This window comes from Pristiophorus japonicus, chromosome 15 (genome assembly GCF_044704955.1).
Source record: "Pristiophorus japonicus isolate sPriJap1 chromosome 15, sPriJap1.hap1, whole genome shotgun sequence".
Taxonomy (NCBI): domain Eukaryota; kingdom Metazoa; phylum Chordata; class Chondrichthyes; family Pristiophoridae; genus Pristiophorus; species Pristiophorus japonicus.
In genome coordinates, this window is record NC_091991.1 from 23,428,513 (window position 1) to 23,445,300 (window position 16,788).

At 42.2% G+C, this 16,788-nt stretch overlaps 2 protein-coding genes across 3 annotated transcripts in view; one reads left to right on the forward strand and one right to left on the reverse strand.

Moving 5' to 3' along the window:
• The first annotated feature begins 1,239 nt into the window (after positions 1-1,239).
• The window catches only part of LOC139280647 (carboxypeptidase M-like), a 71,950-nt gene continuing 56,401 nt past the window's right edge, over positions 1,240-16,788 (forward strand). Inside the window, exons 1-3 of the mRNA XM_070900233.1 lie at positions 1,240-1,294; positions 1,639-1,805; positions 13,075-13,172. Of these exons, the coding sequence (XP_070756334.1) occupies positions 1,257-1,294; positions 1,639-1,805; positions 13,075-13,172 (303 nt within the window). The 5' untranslated portion in view covers positions 1,240-1,256. The remainder of the gene's footprint in view (positions 1,295-1,638; positions 1,806-13,074; positions 13,173-16,788) is intronic.
• Positions 12,963-16,788, reverse strand: part of LOC139280645 (E3 ubiquitin-protein ligase Mdm2-like) — a 111,624-nt gene continuing 107,798 nt past the window's right edge. The window contains exon 13 of one of the 2 annotated variants that reach the window (XM_070900232.1): positions 12,963-14,633. In XM_070900232.1, the coding sequence (XP_070756333.1) occupies positions 14,578-14,633 (56 nt within the window). In that variant the 3' untranslated portion in view covers positions 12,963-14,577. The remainder of the gene's footprint in view (positions 14,634-16,788) is intronic. The other variant, XM_070900231.1, reaches the window with a different exon arrangement.

Genomic DNA, 16,788 nt, shown 5'->3' on the forward strand with positions numbered 1-16,788 from the left:
ACAACAAGATTGCTAATTAATCCTCTCTCATTCCACAACACCCAGTCTAGGATGGTCAGCTCTCTCGTTGGTTCCTTGACATAGTAGTCTAGAAAACCATCCCTTATACACTCCAGGAAATCCTCCTCCACCATATTGCTACCAGTTTGGTTTGCCCAATCTATATGTAAATTAAAGTCACCCATGATAACTGCTGTACCTTTATTACATGCATCCCTAATTTCCTGTTTGATGCCATCCCCAGCCTCTCTATGACCATTGAAACAATCAACTTTGGAAGGTGGCGAGGTTGAAGAGCTATGTCTGGGTCTTGTGATTGGAACAACAAACGTGAAGACATTAAACAGGTTAACGTTTCACATAGAAGACCTTTCTGATGAAAGGTCACCAACCTGAAATGTGAACTCTATGTCTCTCTCCACATGCTGTCTGACCTGCTGAGTGTTTGCAACATTTTCTGCTTTCATTTCATTCGCAGTAATTTGCTTTTAAACATAGGAGACAATATTATCGCCATTATTCATGCCATTTCTGCTGAAGGAGGTGACTCAACTTCGAGTACTCATCATCATCATAGGCAGTCCCTCGGAATTGAGGAAGACTTGCTTCCACTCCTGAAGTGAGTTGTTTGGTGGCTGAACAGTCCAATTCAAGAGCCACAGACTCTGTCACAGATGGGACAGATAGTCGTTGAAGGAAAGGGTGGGTGGGACTGGTTTGCCGCACGCTCCTTCCGCTGCCTGCGCTTGATTTCTGCATGCTCTCGGCGATGAGACTCGAGATGCACTTCCTCCACTTAGGGCGGTCTTGGGCCAGGGACTCCCATGTGTCATTGGGGATGTTGCACTTGATCAGGGAGGCTTTGAGGGTGTCCTTGTAACGTTTCCGCTGCCCACCTTTGGCTCGTTTGCGGTGAAGGAGCTCCGAGTAGAGCGCTTGATTTGGGCGTCTCGTGTCTGGCATGCGAACAGAATGCATACAGGACAGAAGACATGGTGACTTGCGAACTAATCACTAACAGCAACCGCAGATAAAACTGATGTCCTTATCTCTGAAATAAAGGCAGTTTGTGTGTGTGCGCGGGGAGAGACTCTCCGCTTTGTGTGTTGATTCGCGATCGGGTTGTTAAGGTGGAAACCTCTTGAATGGTATGTATTGGCTACTTCTGCTGTCAATCAAACGAGCCGGGTGCTGGTTGGTGCATGGCATCAGCGCATTTGGCTTTTAAAGAATCAGAAGCCCATCAGTAATGTGAGATGCATGTTTGCTTGAGCCTCTTCAGAAGAATAGCCAGGTAAGGGGCACTTTTCCTCAGTTACCTCTTGAGTGTGCTGACCTATTCATTCCTCATTTTAAGAAGGATTGAGATTTAAAGGTAAATGACAAGACTATAAAAGTTACAGATGTGTTTTTTTTAATTGTCAAAGTTCGAGTGAACTGGAGTTTGGCAGCGGGGAAGGCGCTTATTTATACTCTCGTACATAAGGAAAATACTGCGGATGCTGGAATCTGGAATACAAACAGAAAATGTTGGAAATCTCAGCGGGTCAGGCAGTATCTGTGGAGAGGAAGCAGAGTTAACGTTTCGGGTCGACGACCCTTCGTCAGAACTTATACTGTAACTTATATTTGTTGCAGGATGCTCCGCGGCGTACCGCTTCTGTGGATTTGCGGGATTATTCCCTACACGACTGCTCTGGAATTTGAACACCACGATGGAAAACAATTGGAATCGTTTTTACGTGGCATCAGCACAAAGTACTCCTCAATCACACACTTGTACAGTATTGGGACCTCTGTGAACGGTGGGTGTGTCGGCGAAGCGCTTGTTGCTTGGAATGAAATGCGTTGGTAACGGATGGAAACTGGTGCAATGTGCGAGATGATCAGTTCTCCGGTTCCTTTTTTTAAATTGCCTAATATTACCGTTATGTAATACATATCCTGTAAAACTTCTGCTTATTATTTAATTTAATGACGGACTATAGGGCATGTGTAACACACGCTGGTTTGTGCGTCAATCTTCTGTTACAAGTTTGAGGTTGGCTGCATGTGTCAAGTGGTCGCAGAGTGACTGTTCTTTGCAAAGTGCGTAGTTTCATAATCAAAATTGGTAGTTGCAAAAAAGTTGGTCTCTGATTTCTGCATACATTCAATATAACACACATTGCAAGGCGATGACTTCTAATGTATAAAGTGCTGTAAATCGATCAGTTTAAAGTTATGGTATACAATTAAGACCTTAATTTGCCATGTCCAATTTGAGTAGCATCAGTGGTGCAGTGGCAATTTTAGAAGTAGGCATAATGTACTGTACATGATTTTTTTTCTGTTACTGATATTTGCATTATATTTTTCTGATGACTACTTCATCAATTCTTATACATTTATCCACTAATATTACCAACAGTAACATCTAGGCTTGGGTCTCAATGGATCAATAATATCATAGTACAGTATAAAATAGTTTTTTTAATATAGTAACTTCTATATTAAAGTTATTTTATTTGTTGTTTGTACTTTTTGAACCAGAACTTAAGTATCCAAGTGGGTTTTCCCTGAATACCTTCAATTACATGCTGCCAATAAAGTGTGCAGACTGAGTTTAATGTTAAATGGCATTGAGGATAATAAAGACGAGAATCACTGTTAAGCCCTTTTTAAAAAAAAAAAGCAACAAAAAGACCGGCTCTAATTTGCAATGAAGTCACTTTAAATGGAGCAGCTCTGTGTCGGTAGTCTACATCAGTGATAGGTGTAGATTAAAGAAGAGAGGAGTAAGAATGTAAAAGAACCCCCAGCAGATTTCTATCTGTATATTACTACTGTGGTTGTAAATCATTGGGCAAATTAAACATTTCATTTAGAGGAAAATGTGCCTCAAAAAGAGTCAGAGTCCGTTTTAAGTACCTATGAAACCCATAGCAGTCGACGGGTACGAGCTTAATGGTAAATGAATTGACTTGTCGCGGATTAAGTTAAGCAATTGGTACTTCAGGATCAATGACACATAATAAAATGTACTTGTGTGATTCAATAGATTGAAGATACTCGATAGCAGGTGTCCAGATCATAGGCCGGAGATTATGTGCAGCCGACTAGCCCTTGCAATCCAGCCAATGATGCCCAGGCAACTCTGTTTTATTTGCACTTGTATTTCTTGTTGTTGATTTGTCCTTTTGAATTTTGTGGCCTGAATATTTGGAGCAGGCTGTTAGTGATGTTGCTTTATTGTTCAGTAAATTCTAACTCTGAATACTAATATATATTTGGGTGTTTCTGCTAGTTAGGTGTTGACTCATTTATTTTAAGAGGAATGTAGTATGAGCACATTAAGTGTTTGTATATGAACTTTGCTGATCAGAAAATATATCCCACCAGACAATTGGATAGGTTTCACTGAGTGTTTGTGTATGTGTGTGTGAGCGTGAGAGAGAGAGAGAGAGAGAGAGACAATTGAGAAAACAACTTGAATGTATATGGAACCTTTCATGCCCTCTGGATGGCCCAAAGCAGTTCAGTCAATTAATTACTTTTTGAAGTGCATTTACTGCTATTATGTAGGTAAGCATGGCAGCCAATTTGCAGACCGTAAGGTCTCACAAATAGCAGAATGAAAAACAAAATAGCCACCCAAGCTGTTTTGGTCGTGTTGGTTGAGGGATGAATATTGTCCAGGAGACCTGATTTCATCAAATTGTGTCACCGGAGCTATTATTTCCACCTGAACTGGCAGATTGGATAGGTTCGTGTAGTGGGTTATGGTACTGGACTAGTAATTCAGAGAACAGGAGTTTAAAATCTCACCAGGTCAGTTTGAGAATTTGAATTCAGTCCATATATTTAAAAAAATCTGGAAATAAAAAGCTGGCATCAGTAAAAGTGATCATGATGATGCCAGATTGTCACGAGAACCTAACTGGTTCACTGATGTCCTTTTTTAGGGAAGGAAATCTGCTGTCCTTGCCTAGTTTGGCCTATATCTAACTCCAGGCCCACACCAATGTGGTTGATTCTTACCTTCCCTCTGAAGTGCCCTACCAAGCTACTCAGTTGTATTGAAGCACTACAAATAATATAAATGATTGCAGCAGATTAAGATGGGCCATCACCACCACCTTCTGAGGGTAACTAGGGATGGCCGCATCCTGAGATTGGGGAAAAAAAGACAGGTGCTCAATTTAAAGTCTCGTCTGAAAGATGACATTTCTGACTATGCAGGACACCCTCAGTATTGCACTGGAGAGTCAGCCTAGATTATGAGCTTGAATCCTGGAGTAGGTCTTGAACTCTCCAAGGCAAGAGTTCAGGCAACTGAAGCAAAATGACAACTTGGCAACATGAAGCTGGGAGTTGGGGTTGATCTTTAAAAAGAAATAAATAATGGCTATTCATGATCTTAGAAATTCTTATATTCTTGCGTTATGTATGAGTACAGCTGTTCGAAGTAAGCACTTTTAGTAGTTGTAAAACTGATGCTGAAGGAAGGCAGTGTTTTTCTACATATCCTGTGTATAATGTATTCATCATGGTCTTGGCATTACCAGTCATGTGTTTGTTTTCTTTTTAATCTTGCACATTTTTGTTGCGGAAATGGGCTTTGATATTGGGATATATCAATATATTCATTTCTCACCCTATCTGCAAGCCATGTATTCTCCTGGGAGAGATGAAAAACTAAATTAAAAAAACCCAGGCCAATTAGGCGGAACAAATCTGGAAATTTCCTCTCTGACCTCTTTATAGATCAAAACTAATCCAGGAGACCATTCTAACTCTGATTGATTAATGTTGTACAGTACCTACCTTTTGTACAAAATGATCTCTGCCCCAGCCAGGAACAGGTCCAACTCTCACTTGAAGGAATTTAATGAATCAATGTTCACCACATGTGCCTTGGAGCGACCTAAGAGAGGCCTGGGGGGTGGGGGTGGGGGGGAATCTGAAAAGAAAACACCAAAAACATTCCCAATAAATAACTCACGCCACCACAACGTAAATCGTGCCAAAAAAAAACAATCACACTTGCCTCCAGTCGACATTACTTACCTCACTATGACTGTTACAGCTTGGAACGCCAGCTTCCACAGGCGTTCCCACCAGGGTGCTCTATGGGTTGGGCGCGATCCAAATATCGAGCTGGTGTCACAAACAGGGGCGTTGCACACTAGCTCACCACTTCCGGACGTTAATGCTCCGCGCTCCCTCGAAACCGGCACCAAATGTCCCGGCAGGGCAGTCCGCCCGCCAGAAAGTACTTAGCGCCACCATTGCCGCCCTTCTGGGGCACTAACTGGCTGCAGAAGACTGAAAATGCAGCCCACTAACTTAAAACAAACTGATCTTTTAAAAAAAAAATTCAGTAACATGTGGTTCTGGTAAGCTTGATTCTGTTGAGTTGCATTTTGAAGTCATGTTTCTGTCTCAGCTTCTTCTGTGTACCTGTAGAAAAAGGTGGTGCAAACCTGTCCTAATTATAGCTTTGTGGTATGTAGCATGCTTCTACAGTACTGACCTGGAACTGCTAATCAATGCATGCATTGGTATTACTGACACATGATGGAGAATAATGGAAGGATAAGGTGCTATAAATCCCAAGCTGAGGCCAGGCCTCCCACGTCCCTGCTCCTATTCTTGTCTGTATTTGCAACGTCAGTTCCTCATAAGTGAATAGAGGATATAGGTTTGTCAGTCTTCCTTGTGTTCTCAGTCACTCCTTAAGTGCTCTGTTCTGCAAAAACAGTGACAAGTGCTGAATTGACATTTGTGGCATGACCTACTCTCATAGCTGTATATTCACGTGATACCTCTAGATGTTGGGAAGAAAGAAGCATGCATCATGCAGATGCTGCATATGGATGAAGTTTGCGGGGAAGTGTACAGTTGAGGCTCCTACTGTGGCTTACCCAACAGCAGTTGGTGGAAACGGAACTCATCCTCTGATATTTTCCTGTGCTTCCAGTATATCAGCAGCAAAATTAGAAAAAAAAAGATTTGTTCCGTTAAGCTGTTGCACACGAATTTCCAGCTGTTGGCTAAGTGCCTAATAGCAGGCAGCCCATATTGTGTTAATTAGCTGACTCAGGCAAATGTGAGACAGCGGGCCAACACAAAAACTGGCCCCTCTGTGTTCCTTCTCCTGCTTCCCTTCTGGTGAAAAACATCAACTAATGCTATGAGTGGGTGGTGAGAATGTGGAACTGCCGACCAGAGTGCAGTTGAGGCGAATAGTATAGATGCATTTAGATAAGGGAATAGAGGGTTACGCTGATAGATTTTAGATGAGGAAAGACAGGAGGAGGCTCGAGTGGAGCAAAAACACCAAGCATGGACTAGTTGGGCCGATTGGCCTGTTTCTGTGCTGTATATCGTGTGTAACCTTGTGTAACAAACTTCAATATTTTTTCTCAACATCTAGCTGCTTGTTAAAGGTGCAATTGATGGTGCATAAATGACTGACCAGGTGCTCTAGATTTATCCACATTAAACATAATCTGCCATATTTCAGCCCATTTACACAATTAGTTCTAATGTCTCAAGATAACCAGTGTAGCTTTGAGCCACTCCAAACACCCTATTTTAGATTATGTACAAATGTAATGAACAATAGTGGTTTTTGAACAGATCCCTGTGGAAGTAATTACTGATGACTTTTTCCGAGGCAGGGTTGTATTTTCCGTTTATCCCCACCCTCTGCCTTCTGTGGTTTAGCCAATTCTCAATCCATCTAACCAGTTTGTCATTTATTCCATGAGTCTTGACTTTCCCAGTAGGAACTTAAATCTAAGTAAACAACATTTCTTGGATCAACTAGTTACCTTCTCACAGAATTCTAGTAGGTTTATAACACCATCCTGACTGCTCCTATGCTCTTTAGCAAAGGTCCCGTACATTTTTTTGGGTTATGCGGCCCCTTCTAAATGCCACCCATGCTCGGTTTTCCCATTTAAACACCGGCAAGCCGGCTGGGTGGGAGCTCCAGAGTGCGGCACGGTATGCAGCTTAAAGGGGATGTTGCTGTTTAGGTATTCATTTTCTGGCAACCCGTAGAATGACTGCAAATATATGGTTAGCCAGTCTGTCATTATTGGGCTCACGTATCACTTCTTTTAAAATATTGGAATTAACGTTTGCTATCCTCCAGTCCTTGGGTGTTATTCCGCATTTAGAAACCCTGAAAACTGACTTCATTTAGTATCTAAAGGATTCCAGGATGCAAATGGTCTAAGAGCCTTGGGGATATTTAATACTTCCAGTTTTTGCAGAACATATTTTTAATTGACCCATTATTGCAAAGGGGTTGGAGTACGAGTGTAAGCAAGTCTTACTACAATTGTACAGGACTTTGGTGAGACCTGGAGTACTGTGCACAGTTTTGGTCTCCTTACCTGAAAAAGGACATGCCTTGGAGGCAGTGCAACAAAGGTTTGCAAGATTGATCCCTGGGATGAGAAGTTGTCATAATGAGGAGAGATTGAGTAGATTTGGCCTATACTCTCTGGAGTTCAGAAGAATGAAAAGTGATCTAATTGAAACATATAAGATTCTGAGGGGGATTGACCGGCAGATGCATAGAGGTTGTTTCCGCTGGCTGGAGAGTCTAGTACTCGGGGGCATAGTCTCTGGATAAGGGATCGGCCATTTAAGACTGAGATGAGGAGGAATTTCTTCACTCAGAGGGTTGTGAATCTTTGGAATTCTCTACTCCAGAGGGCTGTGGATGCTGAGCCATTGAGTATATTCTAGGCTGAGATAGATAGATTTTTGGACTCTAGGGGCAATCAAGGGATATGGAGATCAGGCAGGAAAGTGGAGTTGAGTTTGAAGATCAGCCATATCGTATTGAATGGCGGAGCAGGCTCAAAGGAACAGATGACCTACTCCTGCTCCTAATTCTTAATGTTCTTGATGAGGAATCTGTATGGGGGGAGCTGCGGAATACCAAAGGGCAGAAAACACTAGTGGGAGTTGTGTACAGACCACCAAACAGTAGTAGTGAGGTTGGGGACAGCATCAAACAAGAAATTAGGGATGCGTGCAATAAAGGTACAGCAGTTATCATGGACGACTTTAATCTACATATAGATTGGGCTAACCAAACGGGTAGCAATACGGTGGAGGAGGATTTCCTGGAGTGTATTAGGGATGGTTTTCCAGACCAATATGTTGAGGAACCAACTTGAGGGCTGGCCATCCTAGACTGGGTGATGTGTAATGAGAAAGGACTAATTAGCAATCTTGTTGTGCGAGGCCCCTTGGGGAAGATTGCCCATAATATGGTAGAATTCTTTATTAAGATGGAGAGTGACACAGCTAATTCAGAGACTAGGGTCCTGAACTTAAGGAAAAGTAACTTTGATGGTATGAGACGTGAATTGGCTAGAATAGACTGGCAAATGATACTTAAAGGGTTGACGGTGGATAGGCAATGGTAAACATTTAAAGATCACATGGATGAACTTCAACAATTGTACACCCCTGTCTGGAGTAAAAATAAAATGGGGAAGGTGGCTCAACCGTGGCTAACAAGGGAAATTAAGGATAGTGTTAAATCCAAAGAAGAGGCATATAAATTGGCCAGAAAAAGCAGCAAACCTGAGGACTGGGAGTAATTTAGAATTCAGCAGAGGAGGTTAAAGGGTTTAATTAGGAGGGGGAAAATAGAGTATGAGAGGAAGCTTGCTGGGAACATAAAAACTGACTGCAAAAGCTTCTATAGATATGAAAAGAGAAAAAGATTAGTGAAGACAAACGTAGATCCCTTGCAGTCAGAATCAGGTGAAATTATAATAGGGAACAAAGAAATGGCAGACCAGTTGAACAAATACTTTGGTTCTGCCTTCACGAAGGAAGACACAAATAACCTTCCGGAAATACTAGGGGACCGAGGGTCTAGTGAGAAGGAGGAACTGAAGGAAATCGTTATTAGTCGGGAAATTGTGTTAGGGAAATTGATGGGATTGAAGGCCGATAAATCCCCGGGGCCTGATAGTCTGCATCCCAGAGTACTTAAGGAAGTGGCCCTAGAAATAGTGGATGCATTGGTGATCATTTTCGAATAGTCTTACTGACTCTGGATCAGTTCCTATGGACTGGAGGGTAGCTAATGTAACACCACTTTTTTAAAAAGGAGGGAGAGAGAAAACTGGTAAATATAGACCGGTTAGCCTGACTCCAGTAGTGGGGCAAATGTTGGAATCAATTATTAAAGATGAAATAGCAGCGCATTTGGAAAGCAGCGACAGGTTTGATCCAAGTCAGCATGGATTTATGAAAGGGAAATCATGCTTGACAAATCTTCTGGAATTTTTTGAGGATGTAACTAGTAGAGTGGACAAGGGAAAACCAGTGGATGTGGTGTATTTGGACTTTCAAAAGGCTTTTGACAAGGACCCACATAAGAGATTGGCTTGCAAAATTAAAGCACATGGTATTGGGAGTAATGTACTGATGTGGATAGAGAACTGGTTGGCAGACAGGAAGCAGAGAGTCAGGATAACTGGGTCCTTTTCAGAATGGCAGGCAGTGACTAGTGAGGTACCGCAGGGCTCAGTGCTGGGACTCCAGCTATTTACAATATACATCAGTGATTTAGATGAAGGAATTTACGCTAAGCTGGGGGGCGGTGTGAGCTGTGAGGAGGATGCTAAGAGGCTGCAGGGTGATTTGGACAGGTTAGGTGAGTGGGCAAATACATGGCAGATGCAGTATAATGTGGATAAATGTGAGGTTATCCACTTTGGTGGCAAAAACACGAAGGCAGAATATTATCTGAATGGCGGCAGATTAGGAAAAAGGGAGGTGCAACGAGATCTGGGTGTCATGGTACATCAGTCATTGAAAGTTGGCATGCAGGTACAGCAGGTGTTGAAGAAGGCAAATGGTATGTTGGCCTTCATAGCTAGGGGATTTGTGTATAGGAGCAGGGAGATCTTACTGCAGTTGTACAGGGCCTTGATGAGGCCTCACCTGGAATATTGTGTTATGTTTTGGTCTCCTAATCTGAGGAAGGATGTTCTTGCTATTGAGAGAGTGCAGCGAAGGTTCTCCAGACTGATTCCCGGGATGGCAGGACTGACATATGAGGAGAGACTGGATTGCCTGGGCCTGTATTCACTGGAGTTTAGAAGGATGAGAGGGGATCTCATAGAAACATATAAAATTCTGACGGGACTGGACAGGTTAGATGCAGGAAGCATGTTCCCGATGTTGGGGAGTCCAGAACCAGAGGACACAGTCTAAGGATAAGGGGTAAGCCATTTAGGACTGAGATGAGGAGAAACTTCCTCACTCAGAGAGTTGTTAACCTGTGGAATTCTCTACTGCAGAGAGTTGTTGATGCCAGTTCGTTGGATATATTCAAGAGGGAGTTAGATATGGTCCTTAAGGCTAAAGGGATCAATGGGTCTGGAGAGAAAGCAGCAAAGGGGTACTGCGGTGAATGATCACCCATAATCTTATTGAATGGTGGTGCAGGCTCGAAGGGCCGAATGGCCTACTCCTGCACCTATTTTCTATGTTTCTATGTTACAGATCACTTACTATGACTGGAATTTGTTTAATTATCTTTTATGAAAGGTGAAGAATCTATTCAATATATTTTGTATATCCTGATGCTCTGTAAACTTGATTCTTGTATTGCATTATTTGTTATTGGTGCAAATTAGCATATCAGATGATAACTGCTGCAGTATAAGTTCTTTATGTGTGTGTGTGTGTGTATATATATAAAATTCTTATGCATATAATGTTTGTGGTCACTATTGCTATATGGCATTTACAGAGAAGTACATTGGCGCAACTGGGTTCTCATTGCTTTCCTCCTTAGAATCCACCTCTTTGACTAAGCTTTTTGTTATCCTTCCTAATATCATCTTTGCCTTGGCATCTATTTTTGTCTGATGATACCTCTGTGAAGTACTTTGGGACATTGTTCTATGTTATCAGAGACGCATGTTGTTGTTTGCTTTGATAGCAAATTCTATGGGTTTCAATCATAAACAATCACAGTGAGTACTCCTGTTAAATAGGTGTTTGTGTAGTTCCACTGTGTGTTTGAATTATAATTGGCCCACAAGTAGAAATAAAATATAATGGTTAGCCTACATGCTGCTCTGGTTCAATTATTAGAAAAACCCAAAGGAAAGTTAAAGTTATAAATCTTTTTAGTGATGTGATTCCATTGTGGTTCGTTACTTTGGAAACTCTTTGTACTTTTACGATTGTGGAAACACAGCAGTGTTGTCACTTTTTCCCTTTATGGCAAATGATTCCTATTGAGACTCAACTGTTCTGGTTGTAAACCAATATTTTATTTAACTATATTCTACCCCTACTGCAGTAAGAAGTAACCTTGCAGTCAGTCTGTTATTTTAAGTAAAAACAGAAAATGCTGGAAATCTCAGCGGGTCAGGCAGCATCTGTGGAAAGAAACAGAGTTAACTTTTCAGGTCGATGACCCGTCATCAGAACTCTCTTTCTCTCCACAGATGCTGCCTGACCTGCTGAGATTTCCAGCATTTTCTGTTTTTATTTCAGATTCCAGCATCTGCCGTATTTTACTTTTGTATTGCTGTTATTTTAAATGCTCATTAACAACCAAATTGATTCTTATTCATAAAAGGGGTTTGAAATTTGTACACAATCTTGTTTCAATATCTTCGACAAATGGCTAAGGAGCAATTTATCTGTATTGCCAAGTATTGACTGATTAGCAACAGCAGATGGGATTGAAATTCTGGAAAGGGAAGTTCTGCTTATTTGTGTGTTTTTGTTCCAGCTTTTTAATGGTAACCAACAGTTTTTGTACATGGCTTCTTGCTTCCAAAAGTCAGTAGCAAATCTCTGCAAGGCGTCACTTACTTACTCTTTCCAGATTTGAGCTGGTTGAATTATAGTTGTGTGCAGGAAGGTCCATGATGTCATCCCTAATTTGTACTGAGTTATCTGCTCTCAGTCAGGGTAGTGGTCGGTGGCCCTGAGCTAAGATTCTCTTTCTTGATTGTCTTCGAGTGATTTTTTTGTTGTTGCAAGGAAGTATGGGAGGTTTAGGTGAAGATAGAATCAGGCTTGTCTATGATACCACCCATCGTTGAATTGACTTGTGGATCTGTCTCAACTCAGCCATGATGAATGCCTTGGGGGAGAGGGGTGGGTGGGGAAGGAATCTGTCTCCATGGGACCAGCTGCGATCAGCCGCTTCCGGTGAGAGGAGAAAATTGGATGTGGGGAAAAAGAACGACTATCCATTTCAAAGTTCATCAGCAGAAAGTGCTGTAAATACTCAGCAGGTCAGGCAGCACCTAGAGCGAGAGAGCGAGAGAGCGAGAGAGCATGTTCTGTTTTTATTTCAGATTTCCAGCATCTGCAGTATTCTAATTTTGGTCAAAGCTTATCAACATGGATTTTAGTTAGTGAAGAAAATCAGTCAGGGCTTGCATTCTGATAATGTCCAGTGATGCCTGCAAGAAATGCAAATGTATAGATGGCAGGTAAGAAGACGATCAGGCTAATCTCTGATGCCCTGCAGCTGAATAGCTGGCTAACAGTCACAGTCATCACCCACCTGAGAATACTGGCCAGTTGGGTGAACGATATCCTAGCCAAGAGTGAACATCTTTAAAGGAGGTGGGGGATAGAGCAAAATGTTCCTGGAGTTTTGAAGAAAACAAGTTGAAAGGCTGAATACCCTCTTTCTTCTCTTTTGCTCTCCTCCCCTTCCAGAATATTGTAAAAATAGAAATGTCTGAAAGACTGCATAAATTGAAGAGAGTTATCAGGGAATAGGCATATTTTGCTTCAGTGCACATTCCAGATAATGCCTCACTACGCCGCAATATTCCTGATTTATTAATGAGCTCTCAGCAACAACAACTTGGTTATACAGCACAGTTAATATAAAATAAAATCCTGGGATACTTTATTGGGAGAAGGGATGAGAAGAGGAAAAAAGTTTAAAGGAATGAAAAACTGCTGGAATTTGTTCGTTTTTTTAAAGAATAGGTCTTTATGGCCAAAAAGATTTGTGTTGCAAACTTTCTGGTTAATAAAGGTTTTTGTGTCTTTCTGATGTAGGTATTGATCTCTGGGTTCTGGCGATTGGAAAATATCCAAAAGTACACACTGTAGGCATTCCAGATGTGAAGTATATTGGTAACATCCATGGTGATGAGGTAACTTTTTTTTCTCTATGTAACCTATAGTGTTCAATTTATTTTACATCAATGTTTTGCTGGGATTAAGTGTATGTCAAAAATTTGGAAAAATTGCTTTTGACAAAAATAAATACAAATTATCACTCCAAAGTGGATTGACCAAAGTTAATTCCTTTTTAACACCTTTCTTTATCTAAAGACACTGTTACAACTTGGCATAGTCTACATTTACCTTCTAGCTAATACTGGAACAAATATTTAATGAAATAGTATAACATTAATTGGTAGCACAAAGTCTAAATCTGCTGTGCAAAATGTAAATAGCAGTTATGTGTTGCCACTCTCAGTTGCAGAAACAATTTAATTAGCTAATTTTCCATGAATGCCCTTAGAGCTTTAAAGGAATACATGTGGACTAAATTACTACTGAAAATTCCAGTAAATTATTTTCACTGGACTGTCTTGGAAACTACGTCAAAAGAAAGCTGTAGATTTAAAGACTAGAAATTCATTGACTTTGTGAGCGGGTTTTTGGTAGTTGCTGGATTATTTCTTCTGGTTGTTGCTGTAAATCTCTGCATTTTGGGTGCTTTTTCATACTTGTTAAAAGTTTCAATAGTCTACAGGGAAGGGTCTGGCTGTTACTAAAGTACTTTTTGGTGACTTAAAGGTTTAAGCACAAACCAATTGCTTACAGACATGGGGAGGGCATAGTAGGGTTTCCTCTTAGCATTGAGCATGACGGGGAGAAAATGCAGAGGCCATGCAGACCAGGACAAGCTGCTAGAAGAGGGATGAGGAGGAGGGACAGGAGGCCATATCCTTGGGTCTTTAGGGAGCAGATCCATTGGGAACAGATTGCTGGAGTGCTGTGGTGCCCTGGAAGCTCCTTTGCGCACTGGTGCAGAGCCATGATTGCAGGAATCTGCGCTTCCATGGCTGAAACACTCAGACATTTGGTGGATGTTGCTTGTGCTGCAATGGAAGCTGAGACATCGGCCATCAGATGCTGCATCCTGGTGGGCTCCACGGGTGTGTTGATGGAGGTGGCCATGTTGGAAAGGATGGGCTCCGAGCTCTGCGCAAAGCCCTGTACCAAGATGCTCCTTGACATTGAAGGCAGGCTTTCCTGCAGGCTACCTAGTTCACCAAGCATTTGGGTGTGTAGACCAGTCAGCCTTCTTCAGTAGCCTGACCCATTGAAGTCCTCATCTGAGTCCTCTGCAGCAGAACTAGTGTGCGACCTTGCCCTCCAGTGAGCTGGCATCTGCACTATCCTTGCCCCAGCCCTGGCTCCAGCGCACTTGTGCCCAGTTTCTTACCATGTTCAGACCCCACTATCCCATCCTCTAAATTACTTGCAGTGTCAGTATCTGAGCCGGTGGCTGCAACTGTGAAATCCAGTGACGGTGTTCCTTAATCTTCACTTTCTTTCTGGCTCTTCTTCCACTGCCTGGGCAAGTTTCAGTTCTTGAGTATCTGAAATGAAAAAGGGACAAGGGTTGGGTTGTGGTGAGAGGAGAAAGTACGGATGCATGCTTACACCATCAGCAACTTGTAGATCAGAAGAGATTGAGGGAGAAGCGGGATGACACAAGAAGGATTATGTGTGCAGATACCTTCCCCTTCAATGGCTTCAGCCTTGCTGGGACCATGACCTCAGCAATGGCCAGCACCGGCTCCGACATGGAGGTTAGAACATACAGGTGTGCCTCTTCCTCTCCGGTCAGTGAGTATCATGCAATATGTATGGGTGATGTGGCTATCATGGTTGAATAAATGGCGGAACGTGCAAGCTGTGAGATGTGAGTTTGAGGCTTATAACAGTGCTCAGTGTGTGGGGGTGAAATGAAGTGTATGAGTCCTGATTGATCGAGATTGTTGGTAGGTAGGTGATGGGGGTATGGTGAATTGAGCAGAGGCTGAGGCTAGTGGTGCAGTTGGTAGGATATAGCATTTGAAGATGCTATCACTGACCTTGACCACTCGTGTGAGATCATTATACTTCTTACGTTGCATCTGTGTTCTTGGAGCTATACACTTGGCATTGACCTCCTCCACTACCTCTTGCCACAGCTTTCTGAGCATTTGTCTGGAGGACATCCAGCCCCCCTGAGGGTAACCAGGACATCTCTCCTCTGTCCTACCTCTTCAACCAAGACCTTCAGTGCAGCGTCCGTAAACCTCGATGCCTGCTTTCTCCCATAGTCAACCGTGTTGATTGTTGCACAGTACATTAATCCCAATGATCGCAGCACCTCCAGCAGCCGAAATGCACCTTCCTCATTAAGTGGTGCAGGCGAGCTTTAAGCAGTGGTAGGCAGCAACAATATTGGGGCCCCTGCTGATACGTGCAGCCAATGGACAGCGCGGTTAGCACTGGCTGCGCACAGAAACATTATAATGAGCAGTCAGCACAAAGGTGATGTCCTGTCTGCATTCTACTGGGAGTAAAAAATGCGCATCGCGATCCCCGTACCCGTTTTCAAGAGCTAACCAATTTAACCCCCAATGTCTCTATTTATAAAGCCCAGAATCCCATAGTGCTGTATTAACTGCCTTGTTATCCTGTCCTGCCACCTTCAAAGATTTGTGCACAAACTCCCCCTGAGGTCTCTCTTCTTGCACCCACCCATAAAATTGTACCATTTAGCTTGTATTGTCTCTTCTCATTTATCCTTCCAAAATATATCACCTCACATATCTTTAATTCATTCAGGATTTAATTTGGCATAATGGGAGGATTATTTCCTTTCTGGATCAGCTCAGGATTTTGCTTCTATTCCTCACCTCGAAGACCATTCCCAACATTGATCACTCTTTGAAGAAGTTCTTCCTGATATATACCCTAAATTGTTTCATTAGTTGTAATTTGCTGCATCTTATCTTTGGCTTGACTTCAAGTAATGTGCCAGATTTACCTTCTGAATAATATTTAAACTGCTATATGACTTTCTTTATACCTCTTTACAAGGCTTAAAGACCTTCCAATTTCACAAGCCTTCCCTTGTAACTCAACCTTTTGATTCCAGGAATCAGCATGTAGAGGGGCTGGACAACAGGAAATATAGCATAAGATGTCATTCTTTGTCCCGCACTAATTTGCATATCCTCCGTTTTATTTTGATGGTCCTTGGCAGTGCCATTTTGCCAGGAAAAGTGGTAGAAAATTCAGCAGATCAGTGCATGGGTGAAGTGCAATCCTGGGCCACTTTCACCCATGCTTGTCACTTGTATGCTCATTTTCAGGCAGGTGGGAGCCTCTTTTATTAATACCAGTATATTTGCCATGATCGATTGCTGATTTAAAAAAAATATACAAGATGGGGGAAGAGAGAATTCAAAAAGGTTTGCTCTATGGAACCGTTTAATGACTACAGCTTGCAAATACACTGACAGTTTACATAATGAAATTGACTGAAATGCGTGACCAAAAATCATGACTGGAGGATGTAAACGTTGTTGGACGGAAGAGCACACCCTACGCAATATATATATATATAGAAGGACACTTTGTTTCCAATCGAATGGGACCTCCCCCGCAATCATTGACTTCCTTCAGATGATTGGCAGCAAATTTCATCCCCAGTTGCTCTTGGTACCCTGGGATAGATTTCATAATAATTAATTCCCC